The 20,813-nt window shown below is 41.9% G+C and overlaps 1 protein-coding gene across 4 annotated transcripts in view; it reads left to right on the top strand.

Annotated features, from left to right (window-relative positions):
- Positions 1-20,813, top strand: part of GHR (growth hormone receptor) — a gene marked incomplete at its 5' end in the record, with an annotated part of 277,380 nt that overhangs the window by 110,314 nt on the left and 146,253 nt on the right. For 3 of the 4 annotated variants that reach the window (XM_082454515.1, XM_082454517.1, XM_082454516.1), the window contains one exon: positions 5,915-5,995. In XM_082454515.1, coding sequence (XP_082310641.1) covers positions 5,926-5,995 — 70 coding nt within the window. Of the gene's footprint in view, positions 1-5,904; positions 5,996-20,813 lie in introns of those variants that run through there. The other variant, XM_082454514.1, reaches the window with a different exon arrangement.

Raw genomic sequence — 20,813 nt, 5'->3', positions numbered from 1 at the left:
GCTTTACCATGTCCCTAGACTTCCTTTCCAGGACATACAATGAGGGCCCCATTCCCAATCCCATAGAAACCTAAAACGGTCTATTTAATCACTAGTATCAGAAAGTGTAATAAATAGCTAGTATTGATATATGCAGAGGGCAGGCCAAGTGCTTTGAATCAACACCTCATTCAGTTGCCTCCTGATTTTCTCATGAAAAGAGGAATAATATTATCGTCTCCATATTAGAGATGAGTAACCTGAGGTTTGGTAAAGCCAGGATTTGAACCTGATCCACAACTTGTGCCCTGAACCCCTAAGCTCACCCTCTCTATAGGTGAAGAGCAAGGATAACATCTGAGGTAGAGTCTGATGGTAATTTCTACAGACCTGGGAAAGTGTCTGTCAATGATTATTAACTAAATGTGACCATCTGACAGTGGAACAGATGGCATCAAATGAAATCAAGTGTCCAGGGTTCACTAAGTAGCAATGTCTCCTACCTCTTGTGTCAATGTCAGCAGATTGTTTAATCTTTGTACCTGTTACCTCACCTGGAGCCTAGAGAATATCATTTACTTCCCCAGCTGGTGGTGTGCTGGGTCCAGCTCATACTGGCTTGTGAATCCACATTCAGTGATGTCAGTGATCCAGTGAATCCGTGTTAAGCGACTTGGTAGCTTAAAATCAGCCTTGGTGGAGGTATTTATACCACAGAGATTGGCAAATGCTACAAATCATGGCCCTTTTAAAATTATTATTCCAGAGAGACAATTGTTAAATATTAGTACACCACTGGCTGTGCCTCAAAGAGAGATACAATGTGAATTGTCACATTCTAAAGGTAAACAAAGGCACACTGCATACCCTAAAAAAAACTTCTATAAATATAATCTTACCTAAGTCTTCCGTGAATCTTTTATCCCCATCATTCTGCATTTGGGAAGACCTCTGAAAACATAACCATAATGATTTCATATGTCACTACAAATATACAGTTTTATTTTGTGTATTGTTTTTGTTAGGAAAACAAATATGCTCCTGTAACAGTCTAATGTTTCTGAATGCAGATAGAAACATATAAGCCATAAAGTGTATATATAAATGTTGTCAAATAGAAATATAAAATATAATGCCACGTATGTAATTTAAAATTCTCTACTAGTCACATTTTAAAAAAAAGAAATGGGGGATATTAGTTTTTAATATTTTATTCAACAATCTGAATTACAATTTTAACGTATAGTCAACATAAACGTTATTGAAATATTTTGCATCCTTTTTTGTACCAAGCCTTCAAAATCCATGTATATTTTATACTTACAGCATATCTCAACTTAGATCCTAACTTTTCATCAGAAATACTTGATCTGTACTTAGATTTTATAAAATGTACAGCTGAAAAAGGTTTACATACACAATCTGTTCTTAATATACTTAATTAAATGTTTAATTGAAATATTTAATTAAAATTAAGTAAAATTTAGCTTATTTAATTCCTCAGTTGCACTAGCCACACTTCAAGTACTCAGTAGCTATAGGTGACCGGTTGTAGCTGAACTGGTCAGCACAGGTGACCATATATGCTCTATTTTTTGTTTTTTTATAAAAATGGAGACGTATTATATATACCATTCCCCAATTTTTTTTTTCCCCTCATACCGTACACATTTAAACTACTTTCCCGTCCTATATTCCCCACTGGATCCCTGCGAGGAGAGAAATCTCAGCGAGAGTAATGGTATCAATAATGTCTGTGAATTTCTTCTCCCTCACTGATAGAAGGAGATAAATTGACCTAAGGCATTTTGTGTCTGACCCATTTTCAAATGGCCACCACCAAAAAGTGGATAATAACATGAACTCCAGATACAAACTGTTCAAATAAATGCCTGAAGCTAATTAGAATGGATCATTTCAAATACCCTTTTGGATGAGCTTCTTCCTTTTTCAGTGCTGAGTTCTTAGAAAAGCTTCACCAGGAAATCAATGAGATTCAGTTTTGCAATATTTCATTAGTAATCAACACTAGCATTAGAAAGTACACATTTATTAGGTTATCTACCTGGAGTCTTGGTTTTGCAATATAAACAACTCTGTTTCTGTTGGGATTTTTAAAATCAGCTCTCGCTTTTTCCATAGCAGAATCACTGGATCACTAAAACAGACATTTGAGAAAACTTCTTATTTCTGATCAATTCAGCTGCCATTTTGCTATTCTTCGTTACTTGGTCGTAACAGAACTACAAGCTCCTAAATCTATTATTTTACTCCTCCCACTTATTAAAATGCTAACATCATACTTCTAAGGATGCTTTTGACCATTTTCCTTTTAAGTACTTGATACAGATCAGAGAATCAGAGGGTGTAGGTAGTTTTGGGTAGTGGTTCGTTTTGTCTCTGCCAAATTACTAACCAGATATGATCACATTTTTTCCTATATGGCTTCATATACTTTTTAAAGGTTACTTTTAATAAAGATGACGTGGGGATTCTTCACAAAACAGTCTTGTCTTCACATTAAATTTGACTGCTACTCATCGTTTCTGTGTAGATATCTCTGAAATCCAGTAGTGATTTCTCTCTCAATGGTTTTGATTGCTTTTATATTCTCCAGGGTGCCCTGTACAATGCTAGCAGCCACTAGTAGTTCAACAAATGCTTGCTAATTTTAAATTAAAGAGAATGGAACCAATGGCTTTCTTTGCCTGGAGTTGGTTTTAACATGTTGGGAAAAAATAGTGTATTTAATCTCCATCTCTTCTCATGTGCTTATGGACTATTTTATAGCCAAGGAACAAAAGTATATCATTGGCCTCACTGTGATTTGGAGGCCTCCTGTGCTGCGCAGTTTACAGAATTAAAACTCACGCCAGCTGGGTTACGGGGCTTTTCAAATGGCTCTCCCTTGAGGAAGGGGGAGCCGGCAAAATGCCTCAGGCGCGTTGAGATCCGAATGGTGTGAGTTCCCTTCTGCAAAAATAGAAGCTCCTCCTTCCCCCACCCCAGTGAACATCGTGCCATGCGGATACGGCCAAAGAATGCATACATATCATTAGAAGTTTAGAGAGGGATTTTCCCTAGGAAAATACTGCGAACTTTAAAAACCCAATAGACTAAGGTACAATTTAATAGATTCCTCTGAACAATGCCTGCCTCTAGTTAGATTACTATATCAGGAAAAGGAAATAAAGGGATTTTCTCCTGCTCACACCTGGCACATCACTGATAGATTAAAGTTCCAAACTTTGTGTGTTGGCAGTCTGTCCTCTCCCAGGGACATTTTATCTCCTCCGGAACCTAATAAAAGAGGGCCCTGTCATCTAGAAGCTGCCATGCAGCGCCCTGCGTCGTTGAAGGGGAAAGCTTACAGTCAAATCGGCCCAGGCCAATGAACGTTCTGTTCATGTGATGGCACTAAAGAGAGTTCACTATGGGGGTGCAAAGAGAGGGGGGGAGTGCCAAGGGGACTGCTTTCGGAGTCATCCCCACCGAGCCAGCAACTGTGCACTGGGAGTGTTCGTCTCTCAGGAAACCCTTAGCCCTTACTGAATCCAGCCACATTGCTTTATCCTCTTCTCTGTTCCCGCCCCTAGTTGGAGCCCTGGAGTTGGGAGTCCCTATGCCCTGCTCTCATTGGCAGTGAACTGTTCTCATCTATGTGGGAGGATGGCCGTTTTAAATACCTCCTTTTCTGCTGTCGGAGTGTGCAAACAGGTTTCTGGTTAATTTTGCTTTGGGGATTCTGATTTGTTTTGTGAGATAGAATGTATTCTGTGGAGATGTGTTTGGCTCATAAAGGAACTGTTGCAATAATCAGTTCCTTATTTGGGAGAAGCCAAGTTCATTTGTAGGCAGCAGCTCTCAGAAGATTGGGGATGGGAGGGCGCCAACTACGATTCATCTGAAGCAAAATTCACTTGTCTCTGGTCTCTGGCATCTGCCAAGGCTCTTTGAGAAGTTCGAAGAGGTAACTTCGAAACCAGAGGAAGCATCCTTCTGAGAAATGCAAACCTGTTCATATCCTTATTCAGCTGGGGAGCATACAGTGTTGCCTGGGAATGGGACTCACCGTTACAACCCAACATCAAGAGAGCCTGTGGCAGAGGAGGGAGGCTTCTTTACCCGACACGTGGTGTGTTGAGGGATGGCGAGTAAAACTAGCACTATATACAGAATCCTGTTCCGCAATGCTTTTCCTCCTTAAAAAAATACTTGTAAAACAGAATTTAAAAGGAAATATCCAGTTACCCAGAGGATAGCATTTTCAACCTATAACTTATTTGTTTTTAGCCTTTTTATGTATTTCTGCTGGAGACTTCAAACCTATGATTACAATGGCCTGTTCACCTAGGAGTAAAGGACCTTGGGAGAGATGCTCAGTGAAAGTAGCTGAGGATGGTGCAAGGCCATGAGCCCAGAGCCTTCCAGGTTAAGAATTTAAAACATGGGTGTTATAATAACCACAACTCACATTAGTGTGAACTCTCACAGTTGGCAAAGTGTGTTCATCTACACCGTCACACTCAGTCCTATGAATGACCCCATGGGGCAGCGTACGTGGGGCATCCTCATGCATGTGGGCTACACCTGGATATTCAGACGCAGGGGGAGATTCCATTCACCTAGAGATGTCTTCTTAGAATTTTTTAACAACGTTAAAATCATATAGAATTTAAAAAATGATGCCCTGTCTAGAAATGAAAGTGTAGAGTGTGAGACATTTACTACCTATTCAGAATTACACAGCCATTACCCGGACCACAGCATTCCACTATCCATGAAAACAAACATTTGTGTTCATCGTTTCAGTTTGGTTAGGGGTAGCGGAAGGGCTATTTTATTATTGTCAAGAATGTACAGTAATAAAAATAAGTCCAATAGAGACACTGGTGGAGCTCCCAGTATGATGATCAGATTTGCCTGAGTGACTTGTAAAGTACTGTAATTTCATGGAAATATTGCAGCTAAGCTTTAAAGTAGTTGGCGTTAGTCGTCAGATGTAGCAACAGCTCTCCAAAGGGCAGTCTGCTGAGTTCATTTTAAGCCAGCCAGAATTGTCTCTTTAGAGATCCAGGAGGTGGACACCTGGTTTATTTATCCCCAAGAAGCTTCATTTCCTCCAGGTAAAGGTGTGTGCTAGCTGAGGCATGCTGATCTGCTCCCCCATTCATCAAACCGAAGGCTTCAAGGTGTGGCCACACTTGAGATTCCAGATGGCTAGCCCAGCCACAAACTGACCCTTCTTAGAGTCTGAGGTGTTCACATTCCTGGGCCTTTCAGAGACCACATTCCTCCTGAAACGCACAAGGACACCAGGTGTCCTAGGGGAGGCCACCTAGGAAGCGCCAGTGTTTTGTTTTCTTTCGCTTCTCACCTCCTTACTGCTGCCTTCTGGGTAAACCTCCTTAGGATGGCTCATTAGCACAGTGTTTTGAGTGTTAATTGAGCTCTTTTGTTCACTGGGACACACACTGGAGAAGATTTACTACTACTGAAGTGGGTTGTTTTGTTTTCCCTTGTATGGGCTGTGCAGCTCAAGGCCCCTTGCTTGGTGATACTGCTGAAGAGTTTCTATTTCCAGATCAAATTAAAGTGAACCACACTGGCCCTGTTATGGAAGCAATGCGTGGGGGTCATTTGTTGTGTGGTGGTTCTATGGCTGTCGGCCAGGATGTGAAAATCTCTAGCGTCCATGTTATTTCCTGAGGCAGGCACCCACCGGAAGTAGAATTTATTACAACCTGCTGTTTGCCCTCATGAAAAGTATGACAACGTGAGACTCTAGGGCAGTGAAAGACTGACAAAGATTCCTTCTAGAGCTGCTGTGCATGTCAACTCATTCATAATTTAGCCAGTCTTTAAACAATTTTTAATGAAAATAGTCTGCTTTTAGTTGCTTAGCTTTATCTTATTCCTCTTTGTATGATTGCAGGTCCTACAGGTATGGATCTCTGGCAGCTGCTGTTGACCTTGGCAGTGGCAGGCTCAAGTGATGCTTTTTCTGGGAGTCAAGGTGAGTTCTGCTTTTCCATTCCCACCTGCAGTGTTTTGAAACCACACTGAACTTTATTTGTTAAATCTAAGTTCTTTGGATGATGTAATTAAAAGAGGTAAGTTTTAAGTAGAAGTAAACAGAAAACCTGTTGTAGCTTTAAAATCACAAACCAGGAGGACGTTTCTGGGGATGTTTTTAGGAGGAAAACAGTAGTCAGCTTTGGCACCTGATGTTTCCACGTCAAAAATAAATGCTGCAAATCATGCTGAGGGCATTTCTGGTGAAGGCAAGCCAGGTCTCTTGGTCCTCAGGCTCCGGGAGAGAGATTGAAATTGCACTGAAGGATTATTAACGTACTGATCGCTCAGCTCATCTGTGACGAAGGATATCATAGCCTATTTCCAGAGCTCAGTATTAAGTCCTCTTAATCATATTCTCTGAGAGTGGAAATTGCAGATTGCAAATAAATTTTACCTCTTACTCTCTGGGTGATTACCATTTGGCTAAACCTGAAGGAGGAAACACCCGTAATAGTTGGATAATATACTCAAAGTCACGAGTTTCCTTGGCCATCTCTGTAATTCTCCCTCCCTCTTTATACCCTCTTCCTATTGGAAGAGTTGCCATGTATTCAAACTTAGGTCTCACACGGCAATAACTGGAACAGGAGAGAAATGAAAGGGAATGAAAAGTAGTTTTCTGCCCAGAAAGAAAACTGTGCTCGTAACGAGGGTGGGAGACTTTTTAAAATATCATCGTGAGTACTTGATTTTTTTTCTTGCTTGAGCTTCAACAAAGGAAAGAAATCATCATTTCTCCTATTCTGTGATACCGCAGTCACTTGTTGCTTTAAGAGCGGCCAACTCCCCTACTTACCAGGCAACTCATCTTGGAAAACACAGTTTAGCAGCAGAAGTAGTGCCTTAAAATGTCCTCCCTGACCTTCGAGCCAAAAATAAATCCCTAGTAGTGAGCTGCTGAGGGCAACCAGAGTAACTAAGAAAACAAGAAGTGTAAAATATGTTATTTTATCTCCTAAAACAATTTAAAAATATTTATAGAAAAGAAGTCATAATTGTTTGAAATATTTTGGGGTCTCTCTGGTGTTATAATGTCAACATTTTGCAAGTCAAACATGGAGGGAATTGCAGGCTCCGTGTCAGCAGCTTTTCCCATGGCTGGTTTTAGACCCTGGTTCTGAGCCAAAGAATTACAGCTGAGATCCTCTGCTATTCCAAAGTCATGGTGGTTAGGTCTCTACTTTCTTCATTAAGGTGACTTTCACTCCACTGGGCAAGGCACGAGGAATTTAAAAGACTTGTGAAATGAAAAGTATGGCAAAGGAAATCTTTAAAGAAAATTTAAAATGTATCCCCAGCTAAAAGACTAGAGCTCAAGTTACATTTTTGACCTAAAGAATCTGCAGAGGGCACCTATTTCAACTGCTTTGACATTTTAGCAAGCCTTTCACTTCATAGAGGAAACAAAACCATTAGCTGGTTTTATGTTTGCTTTTTTTTTTTTTTTTTTTTTTTTTTTGCTTTTTGATAGTTTTATGTTTGCTTTGTTTATTTGGGGGGAGCAGAGCATAAGAAAAGGCAATGGTTTACAGTAAATAAAAATCACATAGTTTAACATTACTTACACATACTAAGTAATTTAGCAAAGGAAAAAAATTCCTCCTTTTCTTTTTCTTAGTAGGCTAACCAAAATTCCTTTGGAATATGTGGCTACTCCAAAATTCTTACCTTAAAATGGCCTGGGGTTTGTTAAGGATGCGTTATGATGTTTATATAAGAAGGTGCAGATGACCATGTTTGAACATGAGCGTGTATGCGTGTATGTGTGTGTGTGTGTGTGTGTGTGTGTGTGTGTGTTTGCTGGCGCTGGCCATTTATCCGATGAGTTCAGCCAGAGTGATCTCCTGATACGACATGGATTGAATCTCAGATGACATTCATGGGCCATGTGTTTCTTTTTCTGCCAGGTCTGGATTGTACCCAAATCACTTTATTTTTATTTTCTCTCCCATTGTATGAGGCAGACTAAAACTGTAAGAGAGGACTTTAAAAAAAAAAAGATGCTACTGTAGTTTCACCAGCATTCATTGAATTAAGTTTGGTCAGTGGAAGAGGTGGCACTGCTGAGGAAAGGAACTGGGAAGCATCACGGGGAGAAAAGCTGCCCAGGAGCTGGGAGGAGATGACAGATCTGCATGCCTGAGGAACGTTGTCACTTGAAGCCTTGAGCAGGGCTCTTCTTGCTTAGGCAGATGAGCAATTTAAACTATGCTGGCCCTAAGAGGATTTTTTTATTAAGTCTAATTGCCCTCTTGGAAATTTAATGAGAACTAAGCATCGAACAGTGCCACCACTGTATTAGCTAATGTGATGTAATTGATGCTCTCTGTTTGTCTTTCATCCTTAATATTAATTAGTCTTTACATCTGATCCTCAAGGCAGGTTACATACTCTCAGGGAGAATTTCTTTCTTTTTCTTTTTTTTCTGGATGTACCACAGTTTATTTAATTTTTTAAATTAAAATATAGTTGATTTACAATATTATATTAGTTTCAGGTGTACAGCCTAGTGACTCGGTACTTTTATAGATTATATTCCATTCCAAGTTATTACAAAATGACGGCTATAATTCCTCATGCTGTACAATATATCCATTTGGCTTATCTATTTTATATATAGTAGTTGGTACCTCTTAATCCCATACCCCTATCTTGCCCCTCCCCCCTCCCCTCTCCCTGCTGGTAACTACTAGTTTGTTCTCTGTATCTGTGAGTCTGTTTCTCTTTTGCTATATACATTTGTTTGTTTTATTTTTTAGATTTCACAAATCAGTGATATCATACAGTATTTGTCTTTCTCTGTCTGACTTTTTTCACTAAGCATAATACCCTCCAGGTCCATCCACGTTGCTGCAAATGGCAGAATTTCGTTCTCTTTTTATGGCTGAGTAATATTCCATTGTATATATATACCATATCCTTTTTATCAGTTTGTCTGTTGATGGACACTTGGGTTGCTTCCATGTCTTGGCTATTGTAAATAGTGCTACTATGAACATCGGGGTGCATGTGTCTTTTCAAATTAGTGTTTTCATTTTTTCTGGATATATACCCAGGAGTGGAGTTGATGGATCATACGGTAGTTCTATTTTTAGTTTTTTGAAGAACTGCCATACTGTTTTCTGTAGTGGCTGCCCCAATTTACATTCCCACCAACAGTGTAGAAGTGTTCTCAGGAAGAATTTCTTACTCCAAAATCAGGAATGAGCAACAACGTTTCATTTTCAGAGGGCTTCACAGGGTTGAACTGTCAACTAGTTGCATCAAAACTGCTGCTCCTGGGCTTCCCTGGTGGCGCAGTGGTTGGGAATCTGCCTGCCAATGCAGGGGACACGGGTTCGAGCCCTGGTCCGGGAAGATCCCACATGCTGTGGAGCAACTAAGCCTGTGCGCCACAGCTACTGAGCCTGCACTCTAGAGCCCACGAGTCACAACTACTGAGCCCGTGCACCTAGAGCCCGTGCTCCACAACAAAAGACACCACCATGAGAAGCCCGTGCACCGCAACGAAGAGTAGCCCCCGCTCACCGCAACTAGAGAAAGCCTGTGTGCAGCAACGAAGACGCAATGCAGCCAAGAGTAAATAAAAATAAAAATAAAAATAAATTAATTAAAAAGGAAACTGCTGCTTCTGCAAAGATGATTTTAATGAGAAACATGCGTAAAGACTTAATGAATACAAATATTCTTCTGAGGAGCGCCTGTTACACGTTGTTACACCTCTCCTATTTCTGTGGGTCCACAAGTGAGCCTCCTCTTTGACCTCAGCAGTGTAAGGTGGGAGCAGGCTAGCCCCGGACCTGAAGAAGTTCAGTCTAGTTAGGATATGAGGAACTTCTAGAAATTAATGAGAGACTGTATAGTTTTAAGGTCTAGATTGTGTGATGAATACAGATGGCCAAGATGCTCTAAAAAAGGCTAAATTAAGGTGGACTGGAATAGTTAATTGTACAGATACTTCTTTAGAGCGTTCCATTTTTAAAGATTGAAATTACAGCTATGAGGAAAACAGTGATCCTTCCCTCAAGGAATTTATCATGACTTAAAAGATCAGGCATATGTATAAAGAATTACTGTATGAGGCAGAATGTATTAACTATGGAAATAGTGGGCTGAACTACGCTCTTTAAGAGGAGTGAAGAGAGGAGAGTCACCTCAGGATGTGGTGAAGCAGAGAGAACTTCACAGGGGAGGTTGGTGTTATTTCAGCAGATATTAGGGTACTGGGTTAAGACTTTGAAAGGCCTAGAAGAGCAGGGGGTGGCTGCAGGAATAGCGTGTGTGATAAGGGAACAACATAAAAGACGTGCAGATATGAGGTGTACGCGGAGAACAAGTCAGCCAGTCACTGGGTTTACATTATGTACGGGGCACTGTGCTAGGAATGAGTGGTTCTATTTCACACACACAGCATCCAACAGAGGTTTTTTGAGCACTTACTTTGTGGAAGGCGTACGATTCATTTGGCCAGAGTGCTTGGTACATGAGCACTGTGTTTGTAATTATTCCCTTTGGACGTAAACTTAGGTCAATGAACTCGAGTTAAATTACAGAAGGTCTAGAGATGGGAAAAGCTTCATGGAAAAGGCAAGTCTTGCTGGGTCTTGAAGGATGGGTAGTATTTTGGAGAGGAAGCAAGTCATAGTTCTTAAAGTTGTAGGCCAGGTAAGAGGTTCATGATGGTACTCTGTGTGTGTGTGTGTGTGTGTGTGTAATATTTATATAAAGCATATACAGGGAATTCCCTGGCGGTCCAGTGGTTAGGATTCCACGCTTTCACTGCCAGGGCCCGGGTCTGATCCCTGGTCGGGGAACCAAGATCCCGCAAGCCACATGGCGCAGCCAAAAAAAAACTATTTATGTGTAATATATGTGTGTGTATATACATGGCATGGTTTGCAGGCAAAGCACATAATTAGTATCTTATCACTCTAAATATCATTCCATACCAGTCAAGATAAAAAACTTACACTAGGAGTGAGATGCCATGTCCCAAAGGAACCAGGATTCCCCAAATAATGTTCTTTGTACACCTTTGAACATTTTTCATAAACTTATGCAAACACACACAGCACTTGTGTGAAAGAAAAGACACCTCTATTCTCATTGCTAACAGATAGGAAATGATGACACAGTGGCAGGAACATTTTATTTTTTTTAAATAAACCTTACACTTTCATGCCCCTTTGCTGGTGAAGCTCCACAGAGCCCTAAGAGCTTCAGGACATACAGGATATATTTCAGGCAAGTATTAGAGTCATGGCTGCAGTTGGTAAACAGTGAAGGGTGGGCCTGTTAAAAATGTTTTCAAGAAGGAACAATACACACTTTCCTTGAATGCACACTGGAAGTGAGGGAGAAAGCCATAGAGCTTAAGATCACTGCTGTCTTTACTTCAAGAGGCAAGAAGAAATCTTAGTCTCTTCTAGTGCCGTGGACATTAGCAGACCTACATCACCTGGTCTTCCTGGTGTCACAGGTGCTATGACGCCGGAGTTCAGGTCATAGCAGGCCAGGCGACGGAGCTTCTGGTCTCGTCTACCTGGATGATGCCAGTGGAAGATATGCATAGACTTTTGTGTGTGATGAGGACTTTTAGCAAGTTTTTATCGAGCACGTTTATGGATTCAAGGATGAATTTTGAATTTATGTTTCTACCTTTAAGGAGCTCGTGGTCTATAGAAGAGAAGACAGATAAGTAAACCTAATTCAATCATGGCTCCCTAAGGTTATTAAAGAGTTTTAAGCAGGGTAATAATACTGTTAGATTGTCCTTTTGGAAATACAGCCGGTAATCGAGTCAAAGTGAATTGGAGAGCGATGAATGTGGAGGAAGGTGGTTGTAATAGGTTAGGAGAGACGATGCAAGTGTGCCAGTGGCGGCTGAAACAAAATAGATGGATTGTAGACAGATGTTGCGGAGCACTCGGAGTCCAATTACATGTGGATTTTTGACTTTGGGAACTGGCAGAGCTTTCTTACTCCATCCATTTCAAAGTTTCTGCGTCTTGAGTTCATGTTATCAACATCAGCAGTGACTCACTTTTAATAGAGTAAAACCCTAGCACGCAGCTCAGCCTATTAGCAGTGAAGTGGTACTTGCATGGAACAGCTCTGTGGAGGGGGAAACACTGAGACTGATGACAGCAGAGTATCTAAGCAACCTTTCTTTTGTGCCATTTCCCGGAACCCCTCCTGCCTGTGCCCAGCCCGGGTCCCACGGCTGTCCGCTCCCCTCTGCAGTGTGTCTGTGCTATGGCTTGGTCACTGTGCCCTGAGGGTCCACAGCGGGGACAAAGGCCTGAGCTCCATACCTGTGTAGTCTCTGCGCATTCATGACTCAATCCCGAGACCTTGACATACCCCCAGATATTTGATCATCCCTAGAATATGTACTTATCTCATGGAATGCAATAAAATATACGCAGGATGAGTCGAGGGCAGCAGAGTTATGCACTGAGCAGAATCTGGGAGGTCGGCGAGGCTTACACAGTAGCTACGTGACTCACCTCTACAAAGCAGCTGGCAGTGTGAGTGACGAGGTTTGCGCCTCAGCTAATTAGTATTAAAAGGACGGGGACCACCCAAGAATAGCCTGAACCTTGAACGTTCAGGTCACACATGCCAATGATGAACCATACTTCCAATCTTCTGCCTTAGATTATAGGACAGTCATCTGCCAACCATTACAGGACAAGAGCCGGTCCTGGTGTGCAAAATGTCTCCACACCCCTTTGGTTCAGTAGCCTAAACTAGGGCTTCCGTTATGGGAGGACAGGAGCGGGGTTGACGGAATGTGTTTGATGTGTGGTGCCGGCCACCAGCTCTTGCTCATTGACACACCTGGGTTTCTGCCTCTAGTGGAAGCTGACCCAAGTTTAACTGTGCAGAAGTCCACGCTGGCTTGGACCGGCCCGGCCAGCCTCTCTCTGCCTGATAATCATCCCGCATAACTAGGGCCCCAGGGTCCCTCAATCACCCAGCACCTTTTCCCTAGGAAAACCCTCTCAGGAAGAACCTGTGGGAGGTGGTTTTCTTCTCACCCTGCTTTTAAGTCAATGTGTTACTTTGGTTTAGTTTAAACCCTTAACCTTAAACTCGATGATATAGAATTCTAGGCGTTTCAGAGCCACCCGCAAAGGCATCTTCGGGGCCTATCCCCTGCTCCTTGTAACTGCCTGCTAGACATAGTTATGGATGTCTAACTTGTCATCAGGCAGAGTCGCCAGCAGCCGCAGCCCAAGGACCACCATCAGTTTTCACAAGCAGCAGGCACCAGGGTCCCATCTGGGCTCTTCCAGAAACACTCACAGGCTGTCAACAGTGTCATCCCTCAGACTCAGAGCAAAGCTTCCTTCTCATCTGTAGTTAGCAGCATAAGGGTGGTGACGATGTGTGACATAAACACACTTTGAGATCGGATGCAACTGATCGTACAGAGAGGATTCCGTGGCACCCCGTCTGGCCGGCACTGCACAGACCGGGAGGCCCAGGGGCCTGGAGCACTTCTTCAACCTCAGCTGCAAATCAGTCTCCTCTGGTCTGTATTTCCCAAATTCGTCCAAAATGAATCCACGATATTTCATCAGATACATCTATCAGGAATCTCTGTTTCTGTTTATGTCACAACTCACCAGCCTTAAGCCTTAACCTTAACTAATTACAGTGTCTGTGTTACAGCTCCACAGCAGGGTTGCAGTTATTAGAGTGTGGAGGCGCATGTCCCAACCATGGAAGGAATGTTTCAGGATGTTGTCTGTTGTTTTAGAAGCTTTCCCCAAGATGCAGGACACAGGGATGGGCAGAAGGGCAGCCAGTGGTAGAGGATCAGGGGTTTGGGGAGGCGACATTTGTTTTGTGTCTCTCTTCTAAATGAAGTTGTCGTGACATCTGTGTTTTAAGTTGTGTGACAAATTCTGGATTGAGCTTGCAATATACACAATTTGTTTTCGAATGATTGACAAAACGACCACTGCATACTCTGTGTAATAAATAGTTATGGATTAAAACTCACTAGACCTGAAAATTCATGGCGGATGTTTTGTTCACCCCTGTATCCCCTCCTCTAGCATTCTGACACATGGAGTAGATCTTCATTTTATTTAAGGGAATCAACATCTAAATCCTGACCTGGAACTTTCCCAGTAATTGTCCACAATTGTCACTAATGCTCCGTTATGTCCAGCCCTAACCAGGGCAGAGGCTGGATTTGGACCCCCTTCCAGTAGAAAGTGTCTGGAAATAGCTGTGCAACTGTAGGAGCTGTTCTCCAAGAAGCCCCAAGTATCCCTGTGCCCTACCCGAAGCCCTGATTTGTGAGCTTTCCCTGTGGATGGAATGCTCTCATTTTCCTGCTATATACTTCAGATGCACCCAGGGTCAGAACTTTGCCCAACACACCAATGCCTGGGAGCCTGATGCCCTTTATAAGTCTTGCCAACCTTTTCCCAGGTGACTGGACTCTGTACCCCGTGCACCAGCTACTGGCCAACATCCTGCATTGAATAAACCAGTCACCCATCACCTACCGCTGACACCACCTTTATCTGTGCCCCACCTACCTGATTAAATCTCCTCAAATATTGACAGAGAGGTATAATGAGGCCTGCAGATTCCAAATTCAAGTTTTCTCTGCCCCTTCAGACATTGAACTTTAGATTACGAAAGACCATGACTAGGGATCTTATGGGGAGCTAGATCAGTTTTCCCAGCCTCATCCCTTAAATAACAGGTTTCTCCAGTTTCCAATGAGAGCCCATCTTGAAGTATGAAACTCTCAAAATTAAATCAGGTATATGATAAAATCCTTAATTTCTTCATCCATGAATATGGAAAAAAGTTGTATTTTGTGTAATCTAATCTTTTAGTAAAATCTTGCAAATTTGTAAAAGGAGAAATAACGTTCAGAATATTTGAGTAGTGGATAGCTGTGTGTTATTAAGTATTAATAGACTTACATTAGTGGAGATTGAATTGGTGATGTTTACCACGCCTTGGCTTCCCCCAAACTGAGAGCTCAGTTTTTTAGGAAAGGACCATTTTGCGGCTGTGTAACATTCAGGACCAATGCTCCTTCCTCCGCTACCCAACCAGTGGGCCGGCTGCTTCCTTGGTTGAAGCAAGAAGTACCATGCTTTTTTTTTTTTTTTAACAATAGCTAAGGATGAAAGGATGTGTTGTGAAGAGAGCGGGGCAGTCGGGGAAGTGGGGGAACCAGTCAGAGAGCCCTGCCCCATGTCAGGGCACAGTCAGGCGAGATTAGCTTGTGAGGTGGAGAATGCAGTAAAGTACCGAGGCGCTGTGCTCAGACAGCCCTGGCCAAGTTTACGAACTGGTTTGTGATTGTGCTCGGCTTCCCTTTTGAGCCGTGCCAGCACCATAGTCTCTGAGTGTTTGCTCTGAACTTCATAAGCATGGCTGACTAGCTCTCTCTCCCTTTGTAGCTATCACTAAGCCTGACTTCCTGGAAAGCTCTTATCGAGGAATAGAAAGACCTAGATTAACTTCTGTGCATACCCTGGCCATATATGCGTGTCAAACTCGTGTTTATATAGCCATTATAGGTGTGAAAGGCAAAAGTGTAGCTACTCCCCAGTATGACCTGTCTTGTCTTATTTCTATGGATGGGTACTAAAAGCCTGTATTTTTATGTCTTAAAATCTTACCTGAAGGAAAAAATATTAAAGACAAAAGGATATGTAGCACTTTCATTAACATGAGATGTATCTAAAATGAAACTGTTCCCTAACTGTCAAATTTGGGCAGAGGGTGATTTCTCCAACATGTTGGTTGAGAGTGGGCTGCTATAAACCCAAAGTCAGAAGCCTTTCGCGTGGCGGAGAGTCAATGGATGCCTTAAAGCAGGAGGTAGAAGGAAGAGGCTGAACTTCCAGGCTGAAATGAGGGGACCGTGGCCGTCACTGAGCCCACAGTTGGTATTCAATAAATACCGTGTAGATTACTGATTGATTTCTGCAGTTAGTTGCTAGGAGCGCAGTTTGATCTGCACTTGATTTGGTTATACACAGTGTCCCTCTGGTTCTGTGATCCTGCCCTTGGCTATCACTTCCTTGGGGCAGCAGCAATCAGCCAGAGGCTTAGACCATCAGGGGGTAAAGGGGGCCTGTGGAGGAACTCTCTGGAGGGTGAGGAGAGAGGCTGGTCAGATGGCCTTGGCTGGTACTCAGAGAACATACAGAGATGCTTAGGGAGTAGGACCAGTAAGCAAGTCTCTGCACCAGTCATATCTGATTCCTGCTTCCATCTTCTCTGCCATCGTCAGGAGAAGCAGTCTAGATTGGGGATTTTAGAGCATTGATCTTGAACTTTGTCAGAATTGGGTTTGAATCCCAGCTCTATCATTAATGAGTTGTGTGATTTTTTTTTAGGTTGAGTTCCCCAGAAGCCAGATGCTGAGACAAGGGTTCAAATGAAAGTGAATTATTAGAAAAATATTCCAGGGGGAAACTGACAGGGAGTAGGGAAATGAGACAGGGAAAAGGCTAAAAAAGAAAAAAAAAACAAGCAAGAATGCAATGTCAAGTGCTATCCCACGGTGGGGTGGATGGTGGGGATGGTATCTGGCTCAGTCCCCTCTAGAAGTAGTGCTTCAAGTTGTCCAGAACAGCCCTCAGTTGATAGTTAAGGGCGACCCTTGGAGGTCATAAATTCCTAGACACTATCAGCTCTCCAAGTGCAGGTCAAGATGGCTCCAGGTGCCGACAGAGACACAGGTGCTGGGTGTTGGGAGTGAAAGCACACAGGGAGTCCATGTGCACATAAATGGTTACGGGATCTATATCAGCAGAGCACTGACAGCATGTACTACAAAGGCTTTTGTAGTTTCTTACACTTTCTGAGCCTCAGTTTTCTCTGTTAAATGGGAGGAAAAGAACTTGTTTAAAACCATCAAGGAGGTAACAATAGTAAAGCACCTGCTGAGATGACACAGGAAAAGCACATAAGTAGTCAACAACTGGTAACTGTTATTGGCCTTAGGTTGAGTTACTCCAAACCCTGAGGCCTTAAATACACATGCAAACTAAACAGACATGTAGAATTTGAATTATAACAATATATGCCTAAAAGGAGCAGTTCAGTTGCACAAGGAAGTTTTGGAAACTAAAGATAATTTTAATAATGACTCCAGAAAACTGTCTAGAAGAGGATTCTAATGTTTAAGATGCTTTCAACCATGGAACTAAGGCATGATGGCATAAACTTTTAGGAAACAGGACACTGTTCTATATTTATAGTTTTAACAATGAATGCTCAGAGGATAAGTGTGATAAAAACCTTAGTGCTCTAGTTCTTATACTTTTAATAAAATTGAATCTGATCAATCCAGCAAGTGGGTCTGGAGTGAGTTGACTCTGATGCTGGGAGTGACACCGGGCAAGTCAGTTGAGTTCAACGAGCGTTCTTTGAGCATTTGCCATGTGGCAGACACGAGACCAAGAGGAGTGAGGCACAGTTTCCCAGGTTAGTCACCAGGTGAAGTGGGGATGTAGGGAGAGAGAATTAAAACCAGTTCATTGCAAGAACAATAGAAGCATTTCATGGATCCAATTGTAAGTACTTTATACTTGCAACCTTGGTTAATTCCCACAGCAATGGTAAGAGGAAAGTTCCATTATTACCCTGCTTTAGGTAAGGACACCAAGAATAGTTATGTAACTAGTTTACATAACTAGCGAAGGCCAACATGGGAGTCCAATCCAGGCAGTCTGACCCCAGAGTGCACACTACACTGCCTCACGTGTCCTAGGATTTCCATGGTACCTAACTATCTGTAGTACTCACCTCTGCAGGAATTTCAGCTGAACTCTGGAAGTTGCATTCGTTTCACTTACTCAGCCAAGATCAAGAATCATAGTTGTATTATGTCAAAGCAACAGGAGGTGATTCCATGAACTCCTTCTGTAAATCCTCTAAGATTCAGATTCATTAAGTTTAATGTAGTACTTTGACTTTTAATGTTGATCTCATTATTTCATATATAAGTATTGATACTTATATATACTTATATACAAATGTAAAACTTATGATGAGGCATGGGTAGTTTCCTCAGAGCAAATGGGCATCTCTTCCCAAGGTTATATCAGTAGCCAAAGTTTGTGGGGACAGGTGCCACCTCTTCTCCTTTGAAAAAAATCCTTGAAAGGACTGGGTAACCCCATCTGGTACTGTGCGACCCTGTTATGTGTACAAGGCTCTACCTGCATTGTTCTAAGGAGGTTGAAGAACTGTCTTATGAAATCAACTCTGGGTTTTCTCTTCTGATCACTCCTGGATTCTCCACGAATGCAGAAGCTGTCAAAGTAAAGGAAAGCCGTCTACTAACATGCCTAGAGAATTATTCTACTACACACACTCACTATTATAGCATGTACTTTTGCCTGTTTCTAAGACTGTACCTTCTTACCCAAAGCTTTTCCCATCGTCACTGTTATTAACATTCCCTATTTTGTACACAGGACTTGTGTTGGTATAACATTGTTCCTACACCATTTTCTGATAAGATTTGTCCATACATATCAGTGGACGTGAAACCAAGCTTATATGAACAAGAGTCTTCCACTCACTGGAATTTATTTTTGTGTTGCCCTTTTAAGGTAAAGGGGCACATTGTCAGAAAAGAAAACTGTACCAAGAAATTATTTAAAAACAAATTTGGAGTGTCTTTCTTGCCATCAGTGATCTCACCTAATGGTGTGATGGGAAAGAAACATCAACCAATCACCAACTCTGGGTTATGAGTCCAATTGCATCAGTAATCAGTTCTGTGGTTATGGGCAAGAGCTGTTAATTTCTATAAACTCAGTTGCTGATACATGAATAAAACTTTTCAGAGAGAAAAAATCAAATCTGTCCCTCTCAACTCCAAAATTATTTTTTCTATTATTTCTTAGATACGGATGTAGTACCCAGCTAGGGATTCCTTCATGCCAAGCCCTGTCTGAAGGTCTTTGTGATAGACTTTCTTCTCCTGAGCTTTTTTTTAAATTAATGACTAGAGTGAGGACAAGGAAGGCAGACTCACCAAATCTACAGATGATGCAAAGCCAAGGGTGTCTAATGTGCTGAATCACAGACATAGATTCAAGATATCTTGACAGCCTCAGTAGTGGGCTAAAAACTGCAAGATAAAATTTGATAGGGATAAATGTAAAGGCCTGTGTTTAGGTTTTACAAAATCATAAATGAAGTGACAGTCCTGGCTCACAGCAAGTCCTCTGTAAAAGACTTGAAGTTATTTAGCTCATTGCAAATATATAATTTACCTCACCTGTTACAGTGTAGCTACCAAAGTAAGATAAGATAGCTCAGGCTGCCTTAATAGAAACAGAGGGTCTAGAACAAGTAAATCACCAGTCCTCTGGACTCTGCACTGGCCACAACATATCTAGAATAATCCGGTGAGTTCCAGATATCGAGATTTAAGAAAGATATTGATAAACCAGAACAAAATAATCTTAATGGTGAAAACTCTTGAAATCACACAAAAGGAACTGGAGATGTTTAGTCTGAGGGTGATGAAGGGGCAATGGCAAGGTATTTGTTTTAAAAATGTATCTTGTTGATGAGGGCTTTAATCAACTGTGTTTAGAAAGCATGGAGAAATAATACACCAAAAATGTAGACTTTGGGAACTAAACATGTGCATGTATGAATTTCAGCTCTGTAAGTTTCAACTCTGTGACTGAGTAATTTCTCAGCGTATCCGTTTCCCATCTTGAAATAGGAGTAATAATATCTTGCTCAGAAAGCCATCCACGAAAGTTAGATGAGCTGGCATGTTAAGTACCTGGCATAGTTATTGGTAAGAGTTAGGTTTTTTGTAAAGGCTAATCTCTTCTTTGTTTACCTTCCCTTCAAGAGGGGAAGAACGAAGACAGTTAGGTTGCTTTTCCAGAAGGTATTCTATGCCTACTGCAACTATCCCAAAGTAGGATGAGTTGCTAGGTCAGACAGGGCAGGGGTTAAAGTCTGGGAGAGCAGCGCTGACCTGCCAAGGCACTCTGGTGCCCCGCTCTTGTCCCCCACTCTTGTCCAAACACAGCTTCATGTAATAATTTTGATTTTACCCAGTAAGTTTCCAGGTATGATTTCGTGTGAATGAATAGTTCAGGAAATTTTTTAAAAGGCAGAAAAATCAGTGGATAAGATGATCCCTAAGAAGCCTTTGTTCTCCCTGTTCTCTGCACGTCTGTGTTGTTGGGATTGATACTCACTAGAACATGCACAATCCTGCCGGACATGGAGTTAGAAAAGACCCAAATGTGTTACTCCACTACACCTATGAAGTTAGGGAATCATTTCTGTAAGTTATAGAAAGATAATTCAGTTGTGACAAACAAAAGGGATTGCTAGCCCCCTCTTTATAGTTCTCTTATCACAGCGGTACCGTGGTTTCCTGCTCCACTGCCCCCCTCCCCCCAGGCAAGTCATGTATGATTTTCTCAAAGGCAAAAGGTGGAATTAACTTGCCAGTACTTCGGCACTGGGTTTCCTTTGAAACAGCTGATAATTAAATCCATCTAGCCCTCTCTAGCTGTCCTTCTAGGAGCTTTAATCACAAGAAGCAGGCGAATCTGTAAATGTTCTAAGAGAGCTTAGACAGCAAAATTATTCTTCTTGAAATGCATGAAAGTACCCAGGTGCTTCCAAGCTATGCCCAAGTGCCTTCTCTAAAAGAACATGGTGGGCAAACCAAACATTCATCCTGGGTCAACAGTTGGGAATCAAACCACGAA

The sequence above is a fragment of the Balaenoptera physalus genome, assembly GCF_965194825.1.
Source record: "Balaenoptera physalus genome assembly, chromosome: 3".
Classification (NCBI taxonomy): Eukaryota; Metazoa; Chordata; class Mammalia; order Artiodactyla; family Balaenopteridae; genus Balaenoptera; species Balaenoptera physalus.
This window is presented reverse-complemented; position numbering and strand designations above follow the sequence as displayed.